This window comes from Rhododendron vialii, chromosome 2a, assembly GCF_030253575.1.
Source record: "Rhododendron vialii isolate Sample 1 chromosome 2a, ASM3025357v1".
Lineage (NCBI taxonomy): Eukaryota > Viridiplantae > Streptophyta > Magnoliopsida > Ericales > Ericaceae > Rhododendron > Rhododendron vialii.
Window position 1 is genome coordinate 35,672,125 of NC_080558.1, and position 20,199 is coordinate 35,692,323.

General features: G+C 39.2%; 1 protein-coding gene across 1 annotated transcript; it reads right to left on the minus strand.

Annotated features, from left to right (window-relative positions):
* Window positions 1–9,099: 9,099 nt before the first annotated feature.
* On the minus strand, window positions 9,100–11,355 carry LOC131317479 (uncharacterized). The gene is made up of 4 exons (XM_058347026.1): window positions 11,210–11,355; window positions 10,591–11,029; window positions 10,170–10,533; window positions 9,100–10,037 (listed from the first exon to the last, which is right to left on the minus strand). Exons 1-4 carry the CDS (start codon window positions 11,353–11,355, stop codon window positions 9,100–9,102), a joined length of 1,887 nt encoding a protein of 628 aa, XP_058203009.1.
* Window positions 11,356–20,199: the final 8,844 nt, after the last annotated feature.

The following is a 20,199-nucleotide window of genomic DNA, read 5'->3' on the forward strand; positions in this document are numbered from 1 at the left end:
TTTTAATTATTTTTCGTAACTTTTTGTTTAGCTTTTCATCGTAATTTTTGAGATTAATTGTGAGACGAATCGGAAAAGTATAAAAGTATGGACCGATGTTAAAAGAATTCAAATAAGACGGTGTTAGGAACATGTGTGAAAGGTTGAGTCTCACATCAGATAAATAGAAAAAAAAACTGGACCTTAATATATAATTGGATGACTCACCACTTACAAGGCTTAGCACTCCCCAACAGATTGGGCCTACGTGCACACACATGGAGATCTCAGGTAAATCAGACTCCCAACAAGTGGTATCAGAGTTGATGGCCGACGATCTAATGGGCAAACTCTCTTGGAAGCATTGGTGGTCGTGGGCTTGCACGAAGACACTCTCGAAGGAGTGGGAAAATCCATTGTAACTCTTGATGGAGCAGGGAAATTCCTAATGCGTGCGGCAGGTGGCCGGCAACAAGGTGGCTCTCGGGGAGATAGAGCAAGAAAATTCCTAATGCAGGTGGCTGGTAGCAAGGTGGCTCTCTATAGAGTGGGTGCGGTGAATAAGCCTGGTTTAGACATGGTGCTAGAGAAATGGTAATAGATCAAGGATTAAGGGAGAGTCAAGTGGATGAGATTGAGGAGGAGCTAATGCCCAATTTCATGGTTCACACATGAGGGGGAGATTGTTAGAAACATGTGTAAAAGGTTTGAGTCCCACATCAGAAAAATAGAAAAATAGTTAGACCTCTTAATATACAATTGGATGACTTACCACTTACAAAATTAGCCTTTTTAAGTGAATATGGGTCATTCAATATATAACGGGTCCATGCGATCTAATTAATGTGGACTTCTTGGACACTCCCCTATGGATGTGCACACGCAGGGAGATCTCAGGCAGATCAGACTCCCAACAGACGGCACTTTAGACAAATAAGATAGTTGTTTGATACTTTTCTGTCTTTACTGAATTTTATTTTACTTTTGGTCATAATTTTGTATACTTTTTAAATTCCTCTTGTCGAGACGGATAATTAATCCAAAAACTATCTCGCGAATCTAACAAAACTTCAGAAAAAAAGAACAAAACACACAAAATAAAGAAGAAAATTAAGTTAAAAAGAATGCAGTACTGTCAACTTCCTCACACCTCAATTAATTTTGGAGTTTTTAAGTTAATTCTTTTTGCTGGCAGTGGAAGTTTACTTTTTCTGTTGTGAGGTCATAGAAGTCTGGCTTAAATTTGGTTAAAAAAAAAAAAACAGAGCTCGCTCGCGGCAAATAAAGTGCTCCAGACGCCTAACGCTAACAATGCGATTCTTAGGCCATCCACAGTGGTATAATCAAAAATAGATAATCAAAAGTTGACACATCAGCTTTTGATTATTCACTTAAGAAATTGCTAAGCTTAACAATGTTGAGATTCACAATGGTCACTTCTAGTCCATAACCAAAATAAGGGGTCCACTACAATTTCACACAATTTCTCTCTCCCCTTTTGTTTCCCACCATTCACTTCCCTCCATTACGTTTTTTTTTTTTTTGGCAAAAATATATCGAATATATGGTTTTCTTCCTAGTGTTATCTATCAAAATAACACCGATTTTTTTTTCTTCTTATTCCTATAGCCTATATCATAAATCAACTACTCTCTTAATCTTTAAAAAAAAAAAAAATCAGATGTGTTCTTAAATTTGAAAAAGAATGCAAGGTTCTCTCTCTCTCTCTTTTTTTTTTTTTTTGCAAGATTCTTTGTTTACTCAACCATGGGGGGAGGAACAAAAAAATGAATAACCACTTTTTAGTCGAAAAAATCAATTTTTTTTTGCTAAAAAGTGATTATTTATCAAAATACTTGGGTAAAAGTAAAAAAAAAAAAACACTTTTCCCAATTCCTCTCGTTGACATGAATCAATAACCTATAAATGTTTGGTGCAAAACTAAAAAAATGCGAAAAAAATTCAAATAAAGATAATTTTCAGATTTAAGTTAAGTTTAAGTTAAATTCATAAGAATGCAGCCTAAAATAGAAACGTAAAAGAAGAGTAAAATACTTTAATCCAGCAACGATGAGTTAAATTATAGATGATCGAGAAATATGAGCTTCACTTTTGGAGGAAAAGAAAGAGAAACAGTTTATGGTTGAAGTGAAGAAGATATAGAGCAAGTGAAGAAGAGAAGAATAAAATAGTAGTTGAAATACATGTGTATATAAATTTTGGAATTAGTTAACTTATGTAGTGCGGGGTTCACAAATTTTGATTATTGAAAAAGGTTGCTAGTTTTGGTTATCCAAAGCCCAAAATTTGATTATTTCTAAGGATGTTGCTAAGTTTGATTATACCATTGTGAGCCATTTTTTGCACAAATATTGTTAACTTTAACAACAATTGTTTTTTGGTTATACCACTGTGGATGACCTTAGCTTCTTCTTTTTTTAAGACGACGGTGGTCAAGTCCACCTGGACACACAATAACTCTTTAAATTGTACTTATTTTCTACTCTTGTATTTTGGGGAGAGAAATCATTGGTGCAAGTCGTCGAAGTCGATGGAAGAGGATGAACACAGAGTGGAGTGTAGAGATGTTTCAAGACGCATTACATTGTCGCTGTTCTTAAGACGATATTTGCCTCCACCAATTAGAGAGAATCTGGTGTGTACCGGCCACTGGGTAACTGCGAATCCGCCTCCAATATATAATGAAGCCCGATTTTAAGGACTATTGTTTAACAACTGTGTTATGCATTAATGAAGACAGACCTAAAGAGCTTCGGATTTTGTGAGCCCACCAAGAATAAATGTAGGAGATAATAAGTTTAGAGAGAAAGTTCAAATCTTTTATTCTATCTACATATTGATGGAACCCCTAGCCTTTATACAGGCATAGGTTTGTGACCGTTCACCAATGACGGTAACATGCACCTTCACATTTAAACCGTTGTGATCAAAGATCACACCTCTTTGATTAAAGATAGGAGTAATAGATATGACTATCCATAATAGCCCCATGTCGTCTATTCATTTGACCCTAATTGCCATGCATTTTGGTTTGAACTGTCAATATTACATTTAACTTGAATAGACATACATTTTAGAGTAAGCCGTTCACCAATAACAACATTTAATATTTATTAAATGTTTTGAAAATGTTCGAACAAAAATAAGAGAAAACATATATAGACATACAGCCGAGAGAGGAGATCAGAAAGCTTGTAATCCTTATTAATTATAAAAAATTAGTCTATGATCCCCTATAGAGAATTTGTAACCCAATTAGTCCACTTCTATTAATTAAAGTGAATTGTTCTATAATTACCTTCCCCGGTGGATTGCACGTAGACACAATTTATGTGTCCAATCAAACTGCGTAAATATTGTAGTCTTGTATTTCGTTTATATTTATCATTTGTACAATTGAAAGATGAAGATAGAGTGCAACGAGCATAGAAGATTTTTGGCCCAACAACATTAAGGATGCACTTAAATGGTAGGAGAAAAGAGGTCAGGAGTCCTAAACTTCTCAAAGGTGTTAATCTAACCAATGTTTTAAAAATCAGACCGGTAAGTGAACTGAAAAAGTGTGGATAGGTCACCTGTCAACCATGGTCCAACCGGTTGAACCGGCCGGTCTGGTCCAATTTTTAAAACATTGAACCTAATTTTTTTAATAATATTGATTTTCGCCGATAAAAAAAAAAAATCCTATGCATCAAACTTTTCCGTCATCCAATCAATCATGCATCGAACTTTTTTATTTTTTATTTTATCATTAGTTTAACCTAATCTATGTTATTTTGGGGACTTGAAAGAGAGGAATGAGATTTACAGAAATCGAACCCTGCCCAGATTTATAGAGACATAAGGCCTCACCATTGAGGCAGCCAACTGCTTGCGGGCTTCTCTCTTCAAAGTGGAAGAATTTGGTCTGCAGCTTACTTTAAATTAATCAATTAATTAGTCCAGATAGAATTTGGTCTGCATCTTACTTTAAATTAATCAATTAATTAGTCTAGATAGAATTTGGTCTCCATCTTACTTTAAACTCTGATTGGGTTGTTAACTTGTTGCTACCTCCGTCCCAATTTAAGTGTGTCCATAATTTTATTTTGAGATGTTTCAAAATAAGTGTCCACTTTTTAAAAATAACCATCAAAGTATGCCAAACTTCTAATTTTACCCCTAAAAAATAATATTTCCTTCCTAATTGATTTGACAACTTTTTATATTCGTTTCATTTTTAGATTGAAAATATCTTTCAATTTATAATATTTTTCATGATTTTGAAAACTTTGTATAATAAAACTAATTGAGATCTATCAAACAAGATCCATATTACATATTTTTTGAGATCCGTATTAAAATATATAAGCGATTTCAATACATATAATCAACTTCACAGTTTTTAAGGTTAATTTTGGAAGTTTAGAGCAAAATTTTTGAATTCTTAAATAGCTCGATTTCCCGTAGAGGACATTTAAATTAGGACGGAAGGAGTATGTAGCTAGCGAGGTACGTACCCATGAAGCATCACAAAACTTTCCCCCACCTTCCGACGCAACATAATTAACAAGAGAGATTAGTTGCGTACTAATCAAACGAATAATAAACTCGAGTTCACGAGAGAAAGAGACAAAGTCTAAATATTATTGATAAAAAACTGCATAAATATTAGGTTACAACCCTTATATAGGCCCGAAACCCTAGAAATCCTAAAAATAAAGCCGAAAAATAAAAAAGTCCCAAAATTTGGGGTTTTTCTAAAATTGAAAACAGGAAAAAAAAACAAAACTTTCCCCCAAAAACCAACTAATAAGGAATTATGGTCTAAGACGGCAAAAAACGTAAATTAAAAGCCTAAACGAAGGAATTAGGCCAAAAAACACCACCAGTCACAAAGTTAGGGTTGTGAGTATTGACTGAAACGCGAAAACTTGGGCCTATTTTAGAATTTTTTTCAAATCAGGTAATTGGAAACTAAACATTGTTAATTGGACTTCCGAGGCTTAGCACAGTCCAACTAATCATGAAATTGAGGCTCCACGTGTTTTTCATCACCTTCCTATCTTATGAAGTTCATGCATTGATCAGTGTGGAAGTTAGTCATCAAATTAGTTCAATCTAAAGCTTCACTTTAGCTAGTACTTAATTTATTCTCTTTTGTCTATTTGATCGATCAGAATATTTAGAATTGGGATAAATCACGTTAAACTAACCTCCCATGAGTTTCTGACATACATCAACCTTTCCTCTTATTTTAAAAAGTCGTCACCACCTTAACTTAACAAAATAATAATATATTAATGACTCCCATACTGTTAAAGTAGGCTAGATTGCATTAACTTTGATAAGTAATATCGAGACAACAAAGTCTCATTTGGAATGGCCTCTAGGGCTGTCCGCGATATTTTGGAGCCCAAAGCGAATTCTAATGTTGGGATCCTAATGAACTTTTTAATTGGGGTGATAAATATTCAATTTAAAAGTACTTACAAGTATCACATAACTGTCACCATTTTCACATTTTCAGCAACGTAAGTAGCAATTATGCTTGCATGATCAATCTTTCTCGTATCTTCAAAAAAAAAAAAAAAAAAATCTTTCTCGTGATCTCGATTTCAATGAATAGCATATTGGTTCTGTTTTTTTCATGGGCATACCAGTAATAAGTAGTAGTAATGAGCTTATTCATACATATACACATATTATAGAACCATACAATATTTGGAGCCCCTAAACCTAAGCAAATTTTAGGGGTTCAAACCCTAGCATCATAGACAGGCCTAGCTAGCTCCCAAGATCAGTTGATAATGCTAAGGAAACTTGGACCTGAAATCTAGCTCCTAAGCCGTAGACTTTACTATTAGGCCGACCCTCGGGATTAATTAATAGTTTTATTTTGCATGGTTAACATAGAGACAGGGTCTCCATGAGTCCGTGGCTTGATGAAGGCATGATTTGACGGCTCTCTGTTTTCTAAGAGTTAGAATTCAGTTAATCCCAAGCAATTAGGCTTAAAATCATAGTATATCAATCAAAGTACTCCATTACATGTATGTGCATCAGAAACCAAGGACATTCAAGCACAGAGCTCTATGTTACCTTTTGCTTCTGTTTTAGTATTACTTCATCCGTCCCACTTTGTTTAGCCTGTTTTCTTTTTAGGACATTCCAAAAAATTGTTTATATCTGACAATCTATAATATTTTATATATTCAATATGGATCTTATTTGATAGATCACAATGTTTTTTTTAAACAAAATTTTCGAAATCATAAAAAACATTATAGATTGTGAGATATAGACAATTTTTGAAATGTCACAAAAAGAAAACAGGCGCAACAAAGTGGGACGGAGGGAGTAATTTTCACCATCAGCAAGCATTAAATCCGCAACGTAGCATAATGATGATGGTAGGAGTTATATTTTTAATTAACAGCTCTAACTGACATTGTTAAGCCTGATTCGGTTAATTTGTCAGTTGCCTGACTATGACGCGGTTCGACCTGGAAAGTTGGTACATTTTTTTATTTTTATTTTTGTCAAAATGGTGTATGTTAATAGAGCCAGAAAATGACAACCACTGCTTAATGCAGGTGGTAAGTCACTGTCTCATTTTGGGGGCCAGGGCTATGGATAGCCTCTGGACCTCTCGTGCTAACTCTAACATCCCTTACTAACCCCTGCTGATGTATATCGCTTGACCAAAAAACAAAATAGAGCCAGAAAATAAGATAGTTGAATCTAGAAAAGAAAAGTAGTCGACGTTGTGGGCGCATATGTAATTATCCAATAAGGGATTTACGTAAATCTTTGTAATTTTGCGCCTAAATTTTGTGGATTGCTAATTCAATTACTTGAAGAGAGGGATCGAAAAAGAAAAAAAAATTATGACTTTTACCCAAATATTTTTAAAAATATCCCAAGAAGAAGCCCCCCAAAACTGACTTTTTGGGCTCTATCTTGGATGTTTTCAAGAATATTTGGATAAAAGTCATAATTTTTTATTTTTCCGATTCAATCATCCACAAAAATTAAGCGCAAAACTAATAATCGCAAAAAAATTTGAACAAGAACAAACCAAAAAAAGTCCAAAAAATCTTAGTGAAACTTGGCATAACTTAATTTGAAATCAAATCTCATGGAAAGTAAAGAAATTCAGATGGGATGTACATTCATTGACACTAACTGATAAGGAGTAACGAAAGGGTGACTTTTGCTTTTGAGTGAGAGATTAATATACCTGTTAATGGCAACCTGAACGGTTCCCCTGGTCGTTATGATCATCCACAACAAGAGTTGACCCGGATTAAGTCAATGACTGATTTACTTTTATATTTACAACTTAAATGATTGATTAATCTTAAGATGAGATTGTAATGATTTACTTAATCCAGTTTCCATTGTGACATTCATTGAATGTCGTGCAGCACACATGCACCCCCTATCTTCAACTGTGTTCCACTGATGAGAATAACTTCTTTACGGCTGTTCCGTAAAGAGTTACTTACAACACCCAGTTTCCGTCGTCCAAAAATGTTTTGGACGGTCCGGATGTTAAGAACAGTTTTGGACTGTCGCGATTAGTTGTTGCTGCAAAACACTTGTTTACGACTGCTCCGTAAACAAGTATATATCTCTCCACTAATATACTCGTTCATTTTCTTTTGCTGTGCCTAAAATTTTTGGGCTCCGTTAGTGGCCAGTGAGATTCATTCCTAAGGGACTAGCCGTGGTGCACATGAATTGACGGCGTTGACATCCTGAAAACTGTCGTTTTTGGCAAATGTGTGAATGCGTTGAGCGCAGGCGTGTCAAGACTTGTAGCGCCTAACTTTTGATGAAAATTCCCGTGAATCTTGACTTCTAACGTAAGAGCGATTGTGTGTGACCCAAAGGTTAAAGACCACAACGAGGTTCGTGGTTTGCCACACGGTTTTGGACTTCAAATTTCCTAGTCGTATAGGAAATGGAACGTAAAAACGTGAACTTTATTACTCCGGGATAATAAAGTTTGATTACAAGAAAAGTAAAAATCCAAACTACTTGATGAAGTGAGTTTGAATGGGGTTTGAGCACAAAGTACTCGATAATCTACTTTGCTGAAAGTAGGAAAGTGTGCTTCGTTGGGAATACTTTGGTTTAAGCATTAAGTTTTGATTGGTGTTGGACCCGTTTTTCATCTTGTAAACTTGTATTTATAGGCATAGCAGTAAGCTAATTCAGGCTGAATCCGAATTCTGCTTTGCTTCCTAAGCTGACAAGTGTCCCATGATGCTCCACTTTTCATGCACGTTTGATCATGGGCAGTTTTTCTGGCAGTTAAGGGTTCATGGGTGACATGGCAGTAACTTCCCACTACTCCCTCTCTTCATGTATTTGACACATGGCCAATTGACCGCCTTTGAATTTCAAAAATATCAACTGCTTCCAGATTTTAACCGCTCCCTTAAAACCGTGGACCTCATCACTTGGGCCAAATCAATGTTTCCTTCATGGGTCAAACCATGGGTCTCACATCTTGGGCCAAACCTGCACCTCTCTTCTTCATGGGCCCAACCGTGGGCTGCCTTCCTGGGCCAAACCATGACCGTGGGCTGCGTGTTTCTTGGGCCCAAATGGTAAATCCCCATGGCCCAATACTTATTCCATGCTCAATTACTCAACTTCGGCCCAAATTAATTAAGGAATTAATAAAAATTCCAATCACGGCTAGCCCGATCCATGGTGCCAAAAACGGGTATAAACATTCCCCCCCCCCCCCCCCCCCCCCTCCCCCCCCCCTATATGCCTTGATTCTGTTAAGATTAAGGCATTTGAGAAGTCCAGTTTTTGGCATCCAAACAGATCTTAATGTAAACAATATTTTATCAGGCCTAAACGTGGCCTAATATTTTTCCTTTTTGAATCAGCTACAATCATTATCAGATCTTCATGTGGGGCTTTTATCCTTAAAGAAAGTCTCCTTTCTCCCTTGGGACTCTAAAAACTTCCAAAAGATTTCTTTTTCAATCCCAAATTCTCCTTGTTGAACATGCAGCCTTCTTTAAGATAACAACAAAAATTCAAAAAGTAGAGAGAAGAAAAAGGAGGCGGCACATATCCCCAAGCCTTTCAAAGCTACTTCTCAAAACTAATGCCAGCATCGCCCCTTTTAAAGCTGGCCTCTCTCTCTCTCTCCACTTCACTTTTCGTTGATAGTATGTGCATTCCACCATCTAAACCCATTAAAAGATAAACATTACCTTCAAACACCTTGTAAATTTGATAAGGCCCTTCCCACGTTGGAGACCATTTTCCGTATCTTGCAGTTTGTGCGCCCAAAGGAAGAACAACTTGCCACACCAAATCTCCTTCAGTGAAACTCTTCCTTCTTACTCTTCTATTATAAGCTTTGGCCACATGACGCTTTTGAACCAACATATGGTCTAAAGCAGCTAATCTCACCTCATCAAGGTCTTCCATCTCCATTAACATGGCTTGGCTATAATCAACAGGACTTAAGCCATTTTGGTAAGCAATTCTGGCAGATCTAACCGTCACTTCCATAGGAAGTACGGGGTCATGGCCATATACCAGCATGTAAGGAGTAACATTTGTGGCCTCTTTCTTTGAAGTCCTATAAGCCCATAATGCATCAGAAAGGAGCTCATGCCAAACCCTTGAATTATTTTCTACCATTTTCTCAATAATCACAATCAAGGTCTTATTGGTTGACTCAGCTTGACCATTCCCTTGTGCATAATAGGGAGTTGAATGAGAGAGCTGTATGTTGAATTGACTTGCAAAGGCCCGAACTTGTGCTCCAAAGAACACTGAGCCTTTGTCCGCCACAAAATGCTCCAGTATTCCAAACCTATGGATAATCATTTCCTTCATAACTTTAATCACATCCTGTTGATCCACAAATTTTAATGGAATGGCCTCTGCCCATTTTGTAAAATAATCTGTGGCTACCAAAATGAACCTGTGTTGTTTCGATGAAGGGGGATAAATCATCCCAATTATGTCCAAAGCCCAGCCTCTAAAAGGCCAAGGCTTTACTACAGCCTGGTAATCTGTTGAAAGTGTGTGATGTACTGGGCCATGAGCTTGACAAGGCTGACAGCGTTTAGAAAAAGGTATACAATCCTCTAAGATAGTAGGCCAATAATAACCATACCTTCTAATTAGTTATCTCATCTTTATACCGGACTGATGTGCTCCACAAATCCCTTCGTGAACTTCTGCCATCACCTTCATGGCCTCGGCATGGCATAAACATCTCAACAACAAATCATCTTCAAGGCCTTTCTTGTACAATTCATCCCCAAGAAGAACATAACTCAATGCTCTTCTCTTAATCTTCCTACTAGCTCCCATATGAGGCCGTTTTAGGTAAGTAATGATGGGATCATGCCAATCCTCCTTACCCTCCTCTTCTTCTTCAACTGGAAGGTCTGAAACAAATACTTCTAAGCCTAAACCTCTTCTCCTTACAGAAGGGAGTAGCCTTTTTTGGACTGTAATGATCTTATGAAGAGTCTCTGGTGATAGCTTCAGGCCCGTTGAGGCCTAAGCCAAACTGTTCGCTTCAATATTCATACTCCTTAAGACATGTTTGACAGTTACGTTATCAAAGTCCTGAATTAACTGCACCGCTGCCATGTAATAAGGAGCTAACTCCTCACTATAGCATTTAAACGTCCCTGCCAAATAGTTGATTACAAGGTTTGAATCCCCTATAACCCTTACTTCTCTGGCCTCAAGATCTCTTAGGATCTCAAGGCCTATTACCACTGCTTCATATTCAGCTTGATTATTTGTACATGGAAAATCGAATTGAAAAGATAGCTCTGTTCTTAGGCCTTGAGGAGAAATAATGATAACTCCACAGCCTGAGACCATTTGAGTTTTTGATCCATCAAAAAGAAGAGTCCAAGGAGTGAGTGAGATTTCAAATGCGCTCAGTCCTGTATCAGATTCTTTGCCGATATCCACACAAGGATGATCAGCAAGAAAATCTGCTAAGGCCTGGCTCTTTACCGCCTTTTGAGGGACATATGGAAAACTGAACTCCATTAAGGCCAAATACCATTTGCCTATTCGGCCTCACGTGATTGGCTGAGAAAGCAAGTACTTAATAAGGTCTGTTTGACTCATTATGTAAACCACAACGGGAAGCATGTAGTGGCTCAATTTTATTACTGCAAAGTACAAAGCAAGACACAACTTTTCAATAGGAGTATACCTCCTTTCACAAGGAGTTAACAGTCTACTTAAATAATACACAGCTTGCTCTTTCCCTTGCTCATTGTCTTGTGCTACAAGGCATCCAGTAGAGCCTTCTGCAGCTGAAATGTAGAGCTTCAAAGGCTTGTTCTTGATAGGAGACATAAGGACTGAAGCCTTAGCTAGTTAGCCTTTGATCTCATCAAAGGCCTTCTGATGGCTTGCCTCCCAAAGAAAAGTGTCTTGATCCTTCAGCTTCAAGAGTTGAGAAAAGACCTGAACCTTTCCTACTAGGTTTGAGATGAACCTTCTCAAAAAGTTGAATGATCCCAAGAGCTTCTGCAACTCCTTTTTGGTAGTAGGAGGCTTTGCTTCCATGATTGCCTTGGCCTTATTCTTATCAATCTCAATCCATCTGTTGTGAACCAAAAACCTTAGGAACTTGCCTGCGGAGACTCCAAAGGTACACTTTAAGGGATTTACCTTCAAATCAAACTATTGCATCCTCAAGAATGACCTCCTCAAGTGTTCTAAGTGTTCTTCATAGGACTGAGATTTGACCACTATATCATCGATGTAGATCTCCATGAAACGGCCAATGAAATCATAGAATATAGCGTTCATTGCTCGTTGAAATAAGGCTCCTGCATTTTTTAGGGCGAAGGGCATCACAACCCACTCAAAGGTTCCCAAAGCTCCGGAACACCTAAAAGCGGTCTTTGCTGTATCGGCCTCATCGATGAAGATCTGATTATATCCGGAATGACCATCCATAAACGACAGGACCTTATGACCGGAAGCCCCATCCACTAACAGATCTTCAACCGGTATTGGATACTCATCTTTTGGGGAAGCCAAATTTAGATTTCGAAAGTCCACACATACTCTGATCTTGTCATTCTTCTTAAGGACTGGTGCGACATTAGAGAGCCAAGTGACATACCTAGCAGTTCGTACGAACCCAACATTGAAAAGACGTTCGATCTCATCTTTCAATTGCAAGTAGACCTCATTGGACATCCTCCTTGGTGGCTGTTTGAAAGGCCAGAATCCTGGCTGGATAGGTAACTTGTGTTCCACCAAATCTCTAGACAAGCCTAGAAGTTCGTCATAATTCCAGGCAAAGCAAGACTTGAATTCTGTTAAGAGCTGAATGAACTTTTTTTTCACGTCCTCTGGCAAAAGCTGACTAATATATACAGGCCTAGGATTTTCTGAATCTCCTAGGTTAACTTCTTCCAAAGGGTCTTGAACATCAGCTTTCAAGTCATCTAACTTGGCTGGGGCTGCCTCTAAGTCTTTCAACCGGATCTCATCCAAATCTTCCCCCAAATTGTCATCTTCATTGATTACTTCAGCCAAACAGGCCGAATAACCTTCTTTTTCTTGCTCTTGTTCTTCCTTAAGCATTTTTTTGAGCAAATAGGCCTCAAACTTTGTCAGCGTAGCCAGCAAAGCCACGTCCTTCTATTTTTCTGAAGGCCTTACTGACATTGAGAAGATCTTTTGGTTGAAGCTATAATCGGCTTATTTGACTCCGTGATCATTGGGCCGATTAACTCTTGGTATAATGCCTTCACCTCTTCCACTAACTTATGAGCAGAAACAGGTACAATCTTGTGATGGCCATACTTATCCAAGCCTGCCACTTTCATTGGGCTAACATCCTCATCGTATAATCTTGCCTCCGCATGATTGGTTGAGGCGTGAAAAGGTCTACGATCTACCTATATTACCTCTACATCTTCTTAATTCCAAAAAACTAAACATTGGTGCAAGGTCAATGGCACAGGCAAGTAGGCGTGAATCCAATCCCTTCCCAACAAAATGTTGAATGAAGACCATGAATTTACTACAAAGAAAGGAGTTGTGAGCGTCTTTGACCCATCCGTCAAGTTCATGATCAAAATTCCCTGAAAGGTCGTTTCATGTCTAGTGAAATCAGTCAAAGTAGCTGTTGTTGAAACCAGGTCTTGATCTGTTTTGCCTAGTTTGAGCATGGTAGATCTAGGCATGAGATTAGCCGCTGAACCATTATCAACAATGAGTCGATTAATGGGCATTCCATCCACACAACTTGAGATATACAGAGGCTTGATATGCTTTGTCATGTTAGGAGTTGGCTTCTTGAATGTCACGCTTGCTGCTCAGTTTTCTGTTGAATTCTCATCCTCGTCCTTCAATATTATCACTGAAGGCCCACCTCCATTCAGGCCTGAATTGAGGGACTCCTTCAATATTTCTGCAGTTTCACCCATCTCCACCACATCACCTTCCATAGCAATAAGCTTGCTGTCTTTCACTTCTAACTCAGATGGAAGAAAAATGACCATGTTGCACTGCATCCTTGATGCCTGTCCAGGCCTAAATTCTTTGGCTTGTGGATTCAATCGCGGCTTGCCCCCCGAGTCATGTTTCTTTGGCTCAAGAGTTTCCTTCTTCAAAAGAGTAACCTGCTTTGGAGGAGGCTTAATCCTAGCCTTCTCAAGGGTTTTTTCCAGTAAAGCCTTCTTTTCAAACCGAGGAACTTGCTCTGAAGATGAACCGGCAACATCTTTGTACGTTCTCTCCAAGGGCTTGTGTTCTTTCCTAGGCTTGATTGCTTCAACCTCCAACCTTTTTGTAGGTGACTCCATCACATTTTTTCCATCGGGGTCATCTTCTTCCATCACATCTCCAAGCAAATCCACCTCTTCTTCTTGAGCCTTCCTTTCCACCTGCCTAAACCGTTGGCAACGTCTCTTTTGAGATCGGGACAATGGTGGTTGTGGAGCGGGAAACTTAGGATGCTCAACCTTATGCCACTCATTTGGAGGAATGACAGGAAGTTTAACAGTCCTAGGCTTCCCCCTGGATGGGGCTGAAATTTTGAGATTGTTGAGCTCATCTTCAATTTCCACCACCCCTGGCTAGATTCTATTGAAGACCGATTCCCGTCTAATCTGGATCTGTTTCTGTTTAGGCCTGCGTATCTCTTCAGGCCTGATTTCAGTTCTGCTCACAACTACACTCTTCAACACAGGTCTAGATGGAATTGCATGATGCCCACATTCAGTACAAACCAAGGAACAACTCGGTTTCTCTGGCTTTCTGACTCCTTCAGGCCTTAACCACCAGGACTTTTTCTTTTCAAACCTCCTCACCCTTTCAGTAGTGAAATCTTGCTCCTAATACGGATCCGAGTAGCTGTCTGATTCAGGCCTGGATGTTGCTCTCGATGGTGCCCCCAAGCTTACTTTAGGCCTAGGTGCGATTCTGGGCATGGACCTCATGTTCACCGACACCATGTTTGCACTTAGGCTTGAAGGAAATGGGTTGCCATCCACACCCATGACTTGTTTGTCCTTCTCGGGAAACTTGAATTCTCCCCGATCAATCTTGTCTTGGATGTCGTTCCTAAACACAAAACAATTATTGGTCGAATGACTCCAAGAATTATGGAATTTACAGTACTCCTTGCCCTTTAGCTCATCCAATGCTGGGATCTTGTGGCCAAAGGGCAACTTCAGCAACTTGTCTATCAAGGGCTGATCAAAAATAGCCTCTACCTTGCTAATGTCAAAAGTATAGGCCCTGGTTGTAAAATCCTGCCTTTTCTCAAAAAAAAAAAAGGTAGTAGTTTAATCACGTGGTCCGAATAGAAACCCGACTCACTGTATGAGTTACACAACGATGGGATTTTACCTTAAAAATCCGACACTGCCACGATGACCTTTAAATTATTATTAGTCTGTGTTGAATTTTTGAGATTTTTCGGAGACTGAAATCCGAACGCGTACGGACCAAAATCGTGACGAATTGACTCACCACACTACGTGTCACGGAGTTGTGCCTTAGAATTACAGGTGTAACTTCTTTCATCTGTTTCACCTCTTTCCAACGAAGTATAAATAGGACTATTATAATTATCTACTAATTTAAAAATCAAAACAAAGAGAAAGAGGTTATAAGAGGGGCTCTGAATTTACTCTCTCATCCGAGACCACCGTTTGCCTTTCCACTCATTTTCTTCGGGGAAGATCTATTGTTTCTATTGGTAATTTTCCTCTCACACTAATTTACTGCAATACGTATTAGTATATGTACTCTAATTAGCTATCAAGGATGTAAAATTGGGGCAAAATTCTTGCAACACTCACACACACTCACACACAGTGTACATAGCACCCGAACCCCTGAAATTTTAACACGAGCGAAACCCCCGTCCGGCAAAGAGTTCGACTTCGAAACTCGCTGCCATAAATTGATTTAAGTAGGTTGTTTGTAGTTGCTACTTTGACTGTTTTAAGCTCAAAATTTAGGAGATTAATATAGGAGTTTGATTAAGTTAATTGAAAAACTCCGCTAATCCGTCGTACCCATCCTAACTGATGAAATCTTTTTCAAACTTCTACGTTAAATTTTGTACCAACAGCTTTTAGGAATAGTGATAGATTAACTAAATACCTCCTCTGTAATAGGACTAAAATAATAATAATAATAGTACTTATGCCGACCCGACGGCCTAATGAAGAAATTCGAGTCAATTACTAAATTAAGTTCAACTGTAACAAATAGTAATTTGTGATACATTTTGTATAGGTACCAGTACCTTGGGCTAGTTCTGTGCCACGTCAAGTTAGACGCATCCTTTTGGTGAGTTGCGCATACCTTGGTTACATGTATTTTTTCTGAATTTTGGGATAGAAGGCCATTGCTTGTTTTTACTGAAAAGTGTGGAATTCGATCATCTTACTTGATTTAATTGGTGACGTTGAATAAAATACATGTGATGGCCTGTTTATTAAATCTTTGGTGTTACAGTTAATCTAGACCATGGCAATATGTTTTGGGAACTTGAATTTTACTTTTTGTTAGTACATGCTTATGATAATATGAATCATTCGAACGGTGTCTCGAGCGCTAGGGGACATGTAAAGAAACTAGTGGCATGACGTAATAAGGTAGGAGATGCAGCCAGGCATCACCGGGTAACAATATCTTACCACTCTTCAATGGGGTCGCTCCCCAACCGACTGGCAAAAATATCGTTGAATGTTATTATCGCTCGAATGTGCAAAAGTGAAAGGGAAGAAGAAAAGGGAAGAAGAAAAGGGTCCATCTTTGGACCAAAGAATTGAATTTATCGATTAAAATGCATGTTATTGGAAAATTTGATGAGAATACTTGAAATGTTGCTTGGTTCTTGAACTGTTTTATTTAGTAAGGTATTCCCATGGTCAAACTTGTAATTTTGGTATACGTTTCTCACCCGAGCTTCGGCTTATGAAAACCTTTTCTAATTTTTCAGGTTATTGTAGATAGCAAGTTGTGGCTGGATGCGTTGTTGGTTAGCTATTGTAAATAGTCCGTCCGTAAAAAAGAACAGGAGTGTTGTGTAGTTTTGAGCTGTAATAGTTGTCATTGTGAATTATACTTAGCTATGTTGTATAGTCACTCTAGAGTTGTATGAATAGATGTTTCCGCTGTTTCCCTTTATATTTTTTTAGTATGCTCTGAATGGTAAAAGTGTTGAAGGCCTTGGTGATTCCGTCACAGGCCGGTCACGTGACCCGTATTGGAGTTGGGACGTGACACTGGTAGGCCTATTAGACGCTTCTTGGACTGTTTGCTTCGTAGGTTCCATCTTGACGAAGGCCTTGCAGACATAAGGTTTCTATTGATGATCTCAGCCACGTCGACATCAAAATTAGCCTCAGTCTCAACGGTAGGAACATCATAATTAGGGTCTTGATAGTACGTCCCTTTAGAAGCTGCCTTTCTATTCTTCTCCTCTTCAGAAGCTTCTCATAACGCGAGGCCTTTGCAAACAGTTCAAACAGGTCTTGAAATTCCGTACCATGATACTTCTTCTTGAACTCAAAGTCCAGGCCATTCAGTGCTAAATGCACATAGTCAGCCTCGGGCAAAGGAATCTTACACTTGAAACGTGCTGTCTTGAATCGAGAGAGGTAAGACTCCACGCCTTCTTGTGGAAGTTGACGATAGCGTGACAAATCCGCCATCGTGATCTCTGGTTCAACCTTATAAAACTATTGGTGAAACATCTCCTCAAGCTAAGCCCAGGTCTAGACAGAATTAGGTGGCAAATTGATATATCAAGTGAAGGCCGTTGCTGTTAAAGAATTTGGAAATAGCCTTAACTTGAGTGAATCATTCGTTCCGACCTCCCCACACTGCACTTGAAATCGAGCAATGTGTTCCACTGTTGACTGCATATTCTCCCCCGTGAAGATTTGAAATTCAAGAACCCGATACCCCTTTGGAAAAGGCTCTCTGTCAACCTCTTCTGTATGGGGTTTTCTATACATCGGTTTGCCCACAGGCCTGAATCCAGGCCCTAACTATTCCTGGAGCAAATCCAGAACTTGATCTCTCCCAATCATGTTTGGCATCGGTGGCGGTTGTAGGCCTACCTCCTGTGCCTGTAGATTCACGCCTGGGCTTGCCCCCGTGTTTCTGGGGCTGAATGGGCATGAGACACGTTCTTGTCTTTAGCAGTACCTTGTCCTCCGTGAGGAGGCCTTTTGTCTGTTTTTTCAGGCTTGTTCGAGTTCTCCACCAAAACAGCCCTTTGTTTCTTGTTCGATGGAGGCGTCGGTTCTTTTCCAATAACAACTCCTTTGCCCCTTTCCCCTGCCGGTGCAGGGCTATTTGTCGAAGAAGCTTGATAGAACGCCTGTGGTGGTGGTGGTATTGAGTCCTTCACACTTGTTTGTTCATGGCCGTTGCCATAAATTCCAAATTGTGGTGGCACTTGTTACTGAGGGACGAGTGGCAGCCTCTCTGTCATTGTGGCAACCATATTATTGATTGCTAGAGTCAAAGGCTCTATGGACTGAGAAAAAGTTTGCGACACAGTGTGCGATATCTCCCATCCTGCAAAAAACATATAATTCTTGACGTTATCCGTGGCGTCATTGAGATCTTTTGCACTGATTTGAGGAACGGCCTCCTCGAGCAGCGGAAGGTCAACAGCAACTCCTTTAGGGCTGCCTAGAGGATTGGGCAGTGATGGATTCGACTGTGGTGGATTTAGTTGCGGCTGCTGATTCTTTTTTGGCGGCATGATTGAACCTTTGAATGACTAGGGTCCCACTGGGCGTGCCAATGAAAACTCTCATTTTTGGCAAAAGCATGAATGCGTTGAGCGCGAGCGTGCCAAGACTTGTAGCGCCTAACTTTTGATGAAGATTCTCGTGAATCTTCACTTCTAACGTAAAAGCGATTGCGTGTGACCTAAAGGTTAAAGATCACAATGAGGTTCATGGTTTGCCACACGGTTGTGGACTTCAAATTTCCTAGTCATATAGGAAATGGAATGTAAAAATGTGAACTTTATTACTCCGGGATAATAAAGTTTGATTACAAAAAAAGTAAAAATCCAAACTACTTGATGAAGTGAGTTTGAATGGTTTGAGCACATAGTACTCGATAATCTATTTTGCTGAAAGTAGCAAAGTGTGCTTCGCTGGGAAGACTTTGGTTTAAGCGTTGAGCTTTGACTGGTGTTGGACCTGTTTTTCATCTTGTGAACTTGTATTTATAGACACAGTAGTAAGCTGATTCAGGCTTGAATCCGAATTCTGCTTTGCTTCCTAAGCTGACAAGTGTCCCAAGATGCTCCACTTTTCATGCACGTTTGATCATGGGTAGTTTTTCTGGCAGTTAAGGGTTCATGGGTGACATGGCAGTAACTTTCCACTACTCCCTCTCTTCATGCATTTGACACATGGCCAATTGACCAAGTCAATTGGCCTTTGAATTTAAAAAATATCAACTGCTTCCAGATTGTAACCGCTCCCCTAATACCGTGGACCTCATCACATGGGCCAAATCAATGTTTCCTTCATGGGTCAAACCATAGTTCTCACATCTTGGGCCAAACCTGCACCTCTCTTCTTCATCGGCCAAACCGTGACCATGGGCTACGTGTTTCTTGGCCCCAAATGGTAAATCCCCATGGCCCAATACTTATTCCATGCTCAATTACTCAGCTTCGGCCCAAATTAATTAAGGAATTAATAAAAAGTCCAATCACGGCTAGCCCGATCCGCGGTGCCAAAAACGGGTATAAACAGATCCCGAGTTGTCAAAAAACACGTACATATGATGCAAGATAGGATTCACCTATCATGTGGGGTGGTGAAAGCCTAGGACGTAGGAATTTGCTCACTCTTAATTAAAAGTCTCAGCCTTTACGAATCTCTTTCATCTGACTTTAAATGAACCCCGCTAGCGGCCAATGGTATTGGTCCTCCAACAATCAGTCGAGATGAAGCCCAAAAATCTAAGTTATTTTTAAAAAAATGGTGAGACACTTCACATTCCTTTTTATGCTAGTGAGATCAATGATGGGGTCACTTGTCGCCATAAATATCCTTACGATGGTTGCCGCAGAATCTACATGAAACAACAAATTAGAGGAATTTTATGAACTACCATAAGAGAGCGATGCAAATTGTGAATAGATAACGGTGTTTCTGTCTAATATCGCTAATTTCCTGGAATTTATTTTTCCACATAACTTGTTTCTGTCTTGGATATGTGCATGAACACAACCCACGAAGCCGGTTTTTGCCGTTAGGAGACGCAAAGTCAAGATTCACGAGTGAAGGATGCACGTTGCCCATGTTTCTTGGGCTTCCTTTGTTTCAGGGTTGTTTTTTGCTTCCGGAAGAATATAAATACATGTGGTTGTTTCTTGTTTCTGCAGTTTCTTGTCTTTCCTTTGTCAAAATGGTCTGATTCCAGAGTACCAAGGGTAACTGAATAGTGATTCCAATGTGAAGTAACCTTTGGATCTTATTTTTATTTTTACTTTAAAAATCATAAACATGGGTAAAAGTAAAGTAGGGTCCATGAGTTAGGATCCGCAAATAAGGGACGGATAATGGTCACCCACTTTTTACGTTGACCAAAGTCGGACACGCAGATTCTGCATCACTGTCAGTAATGGCTCCATCTCAATTTCTGCGCCAAAAGTAGGCGTATATAGAAGAAATTTGA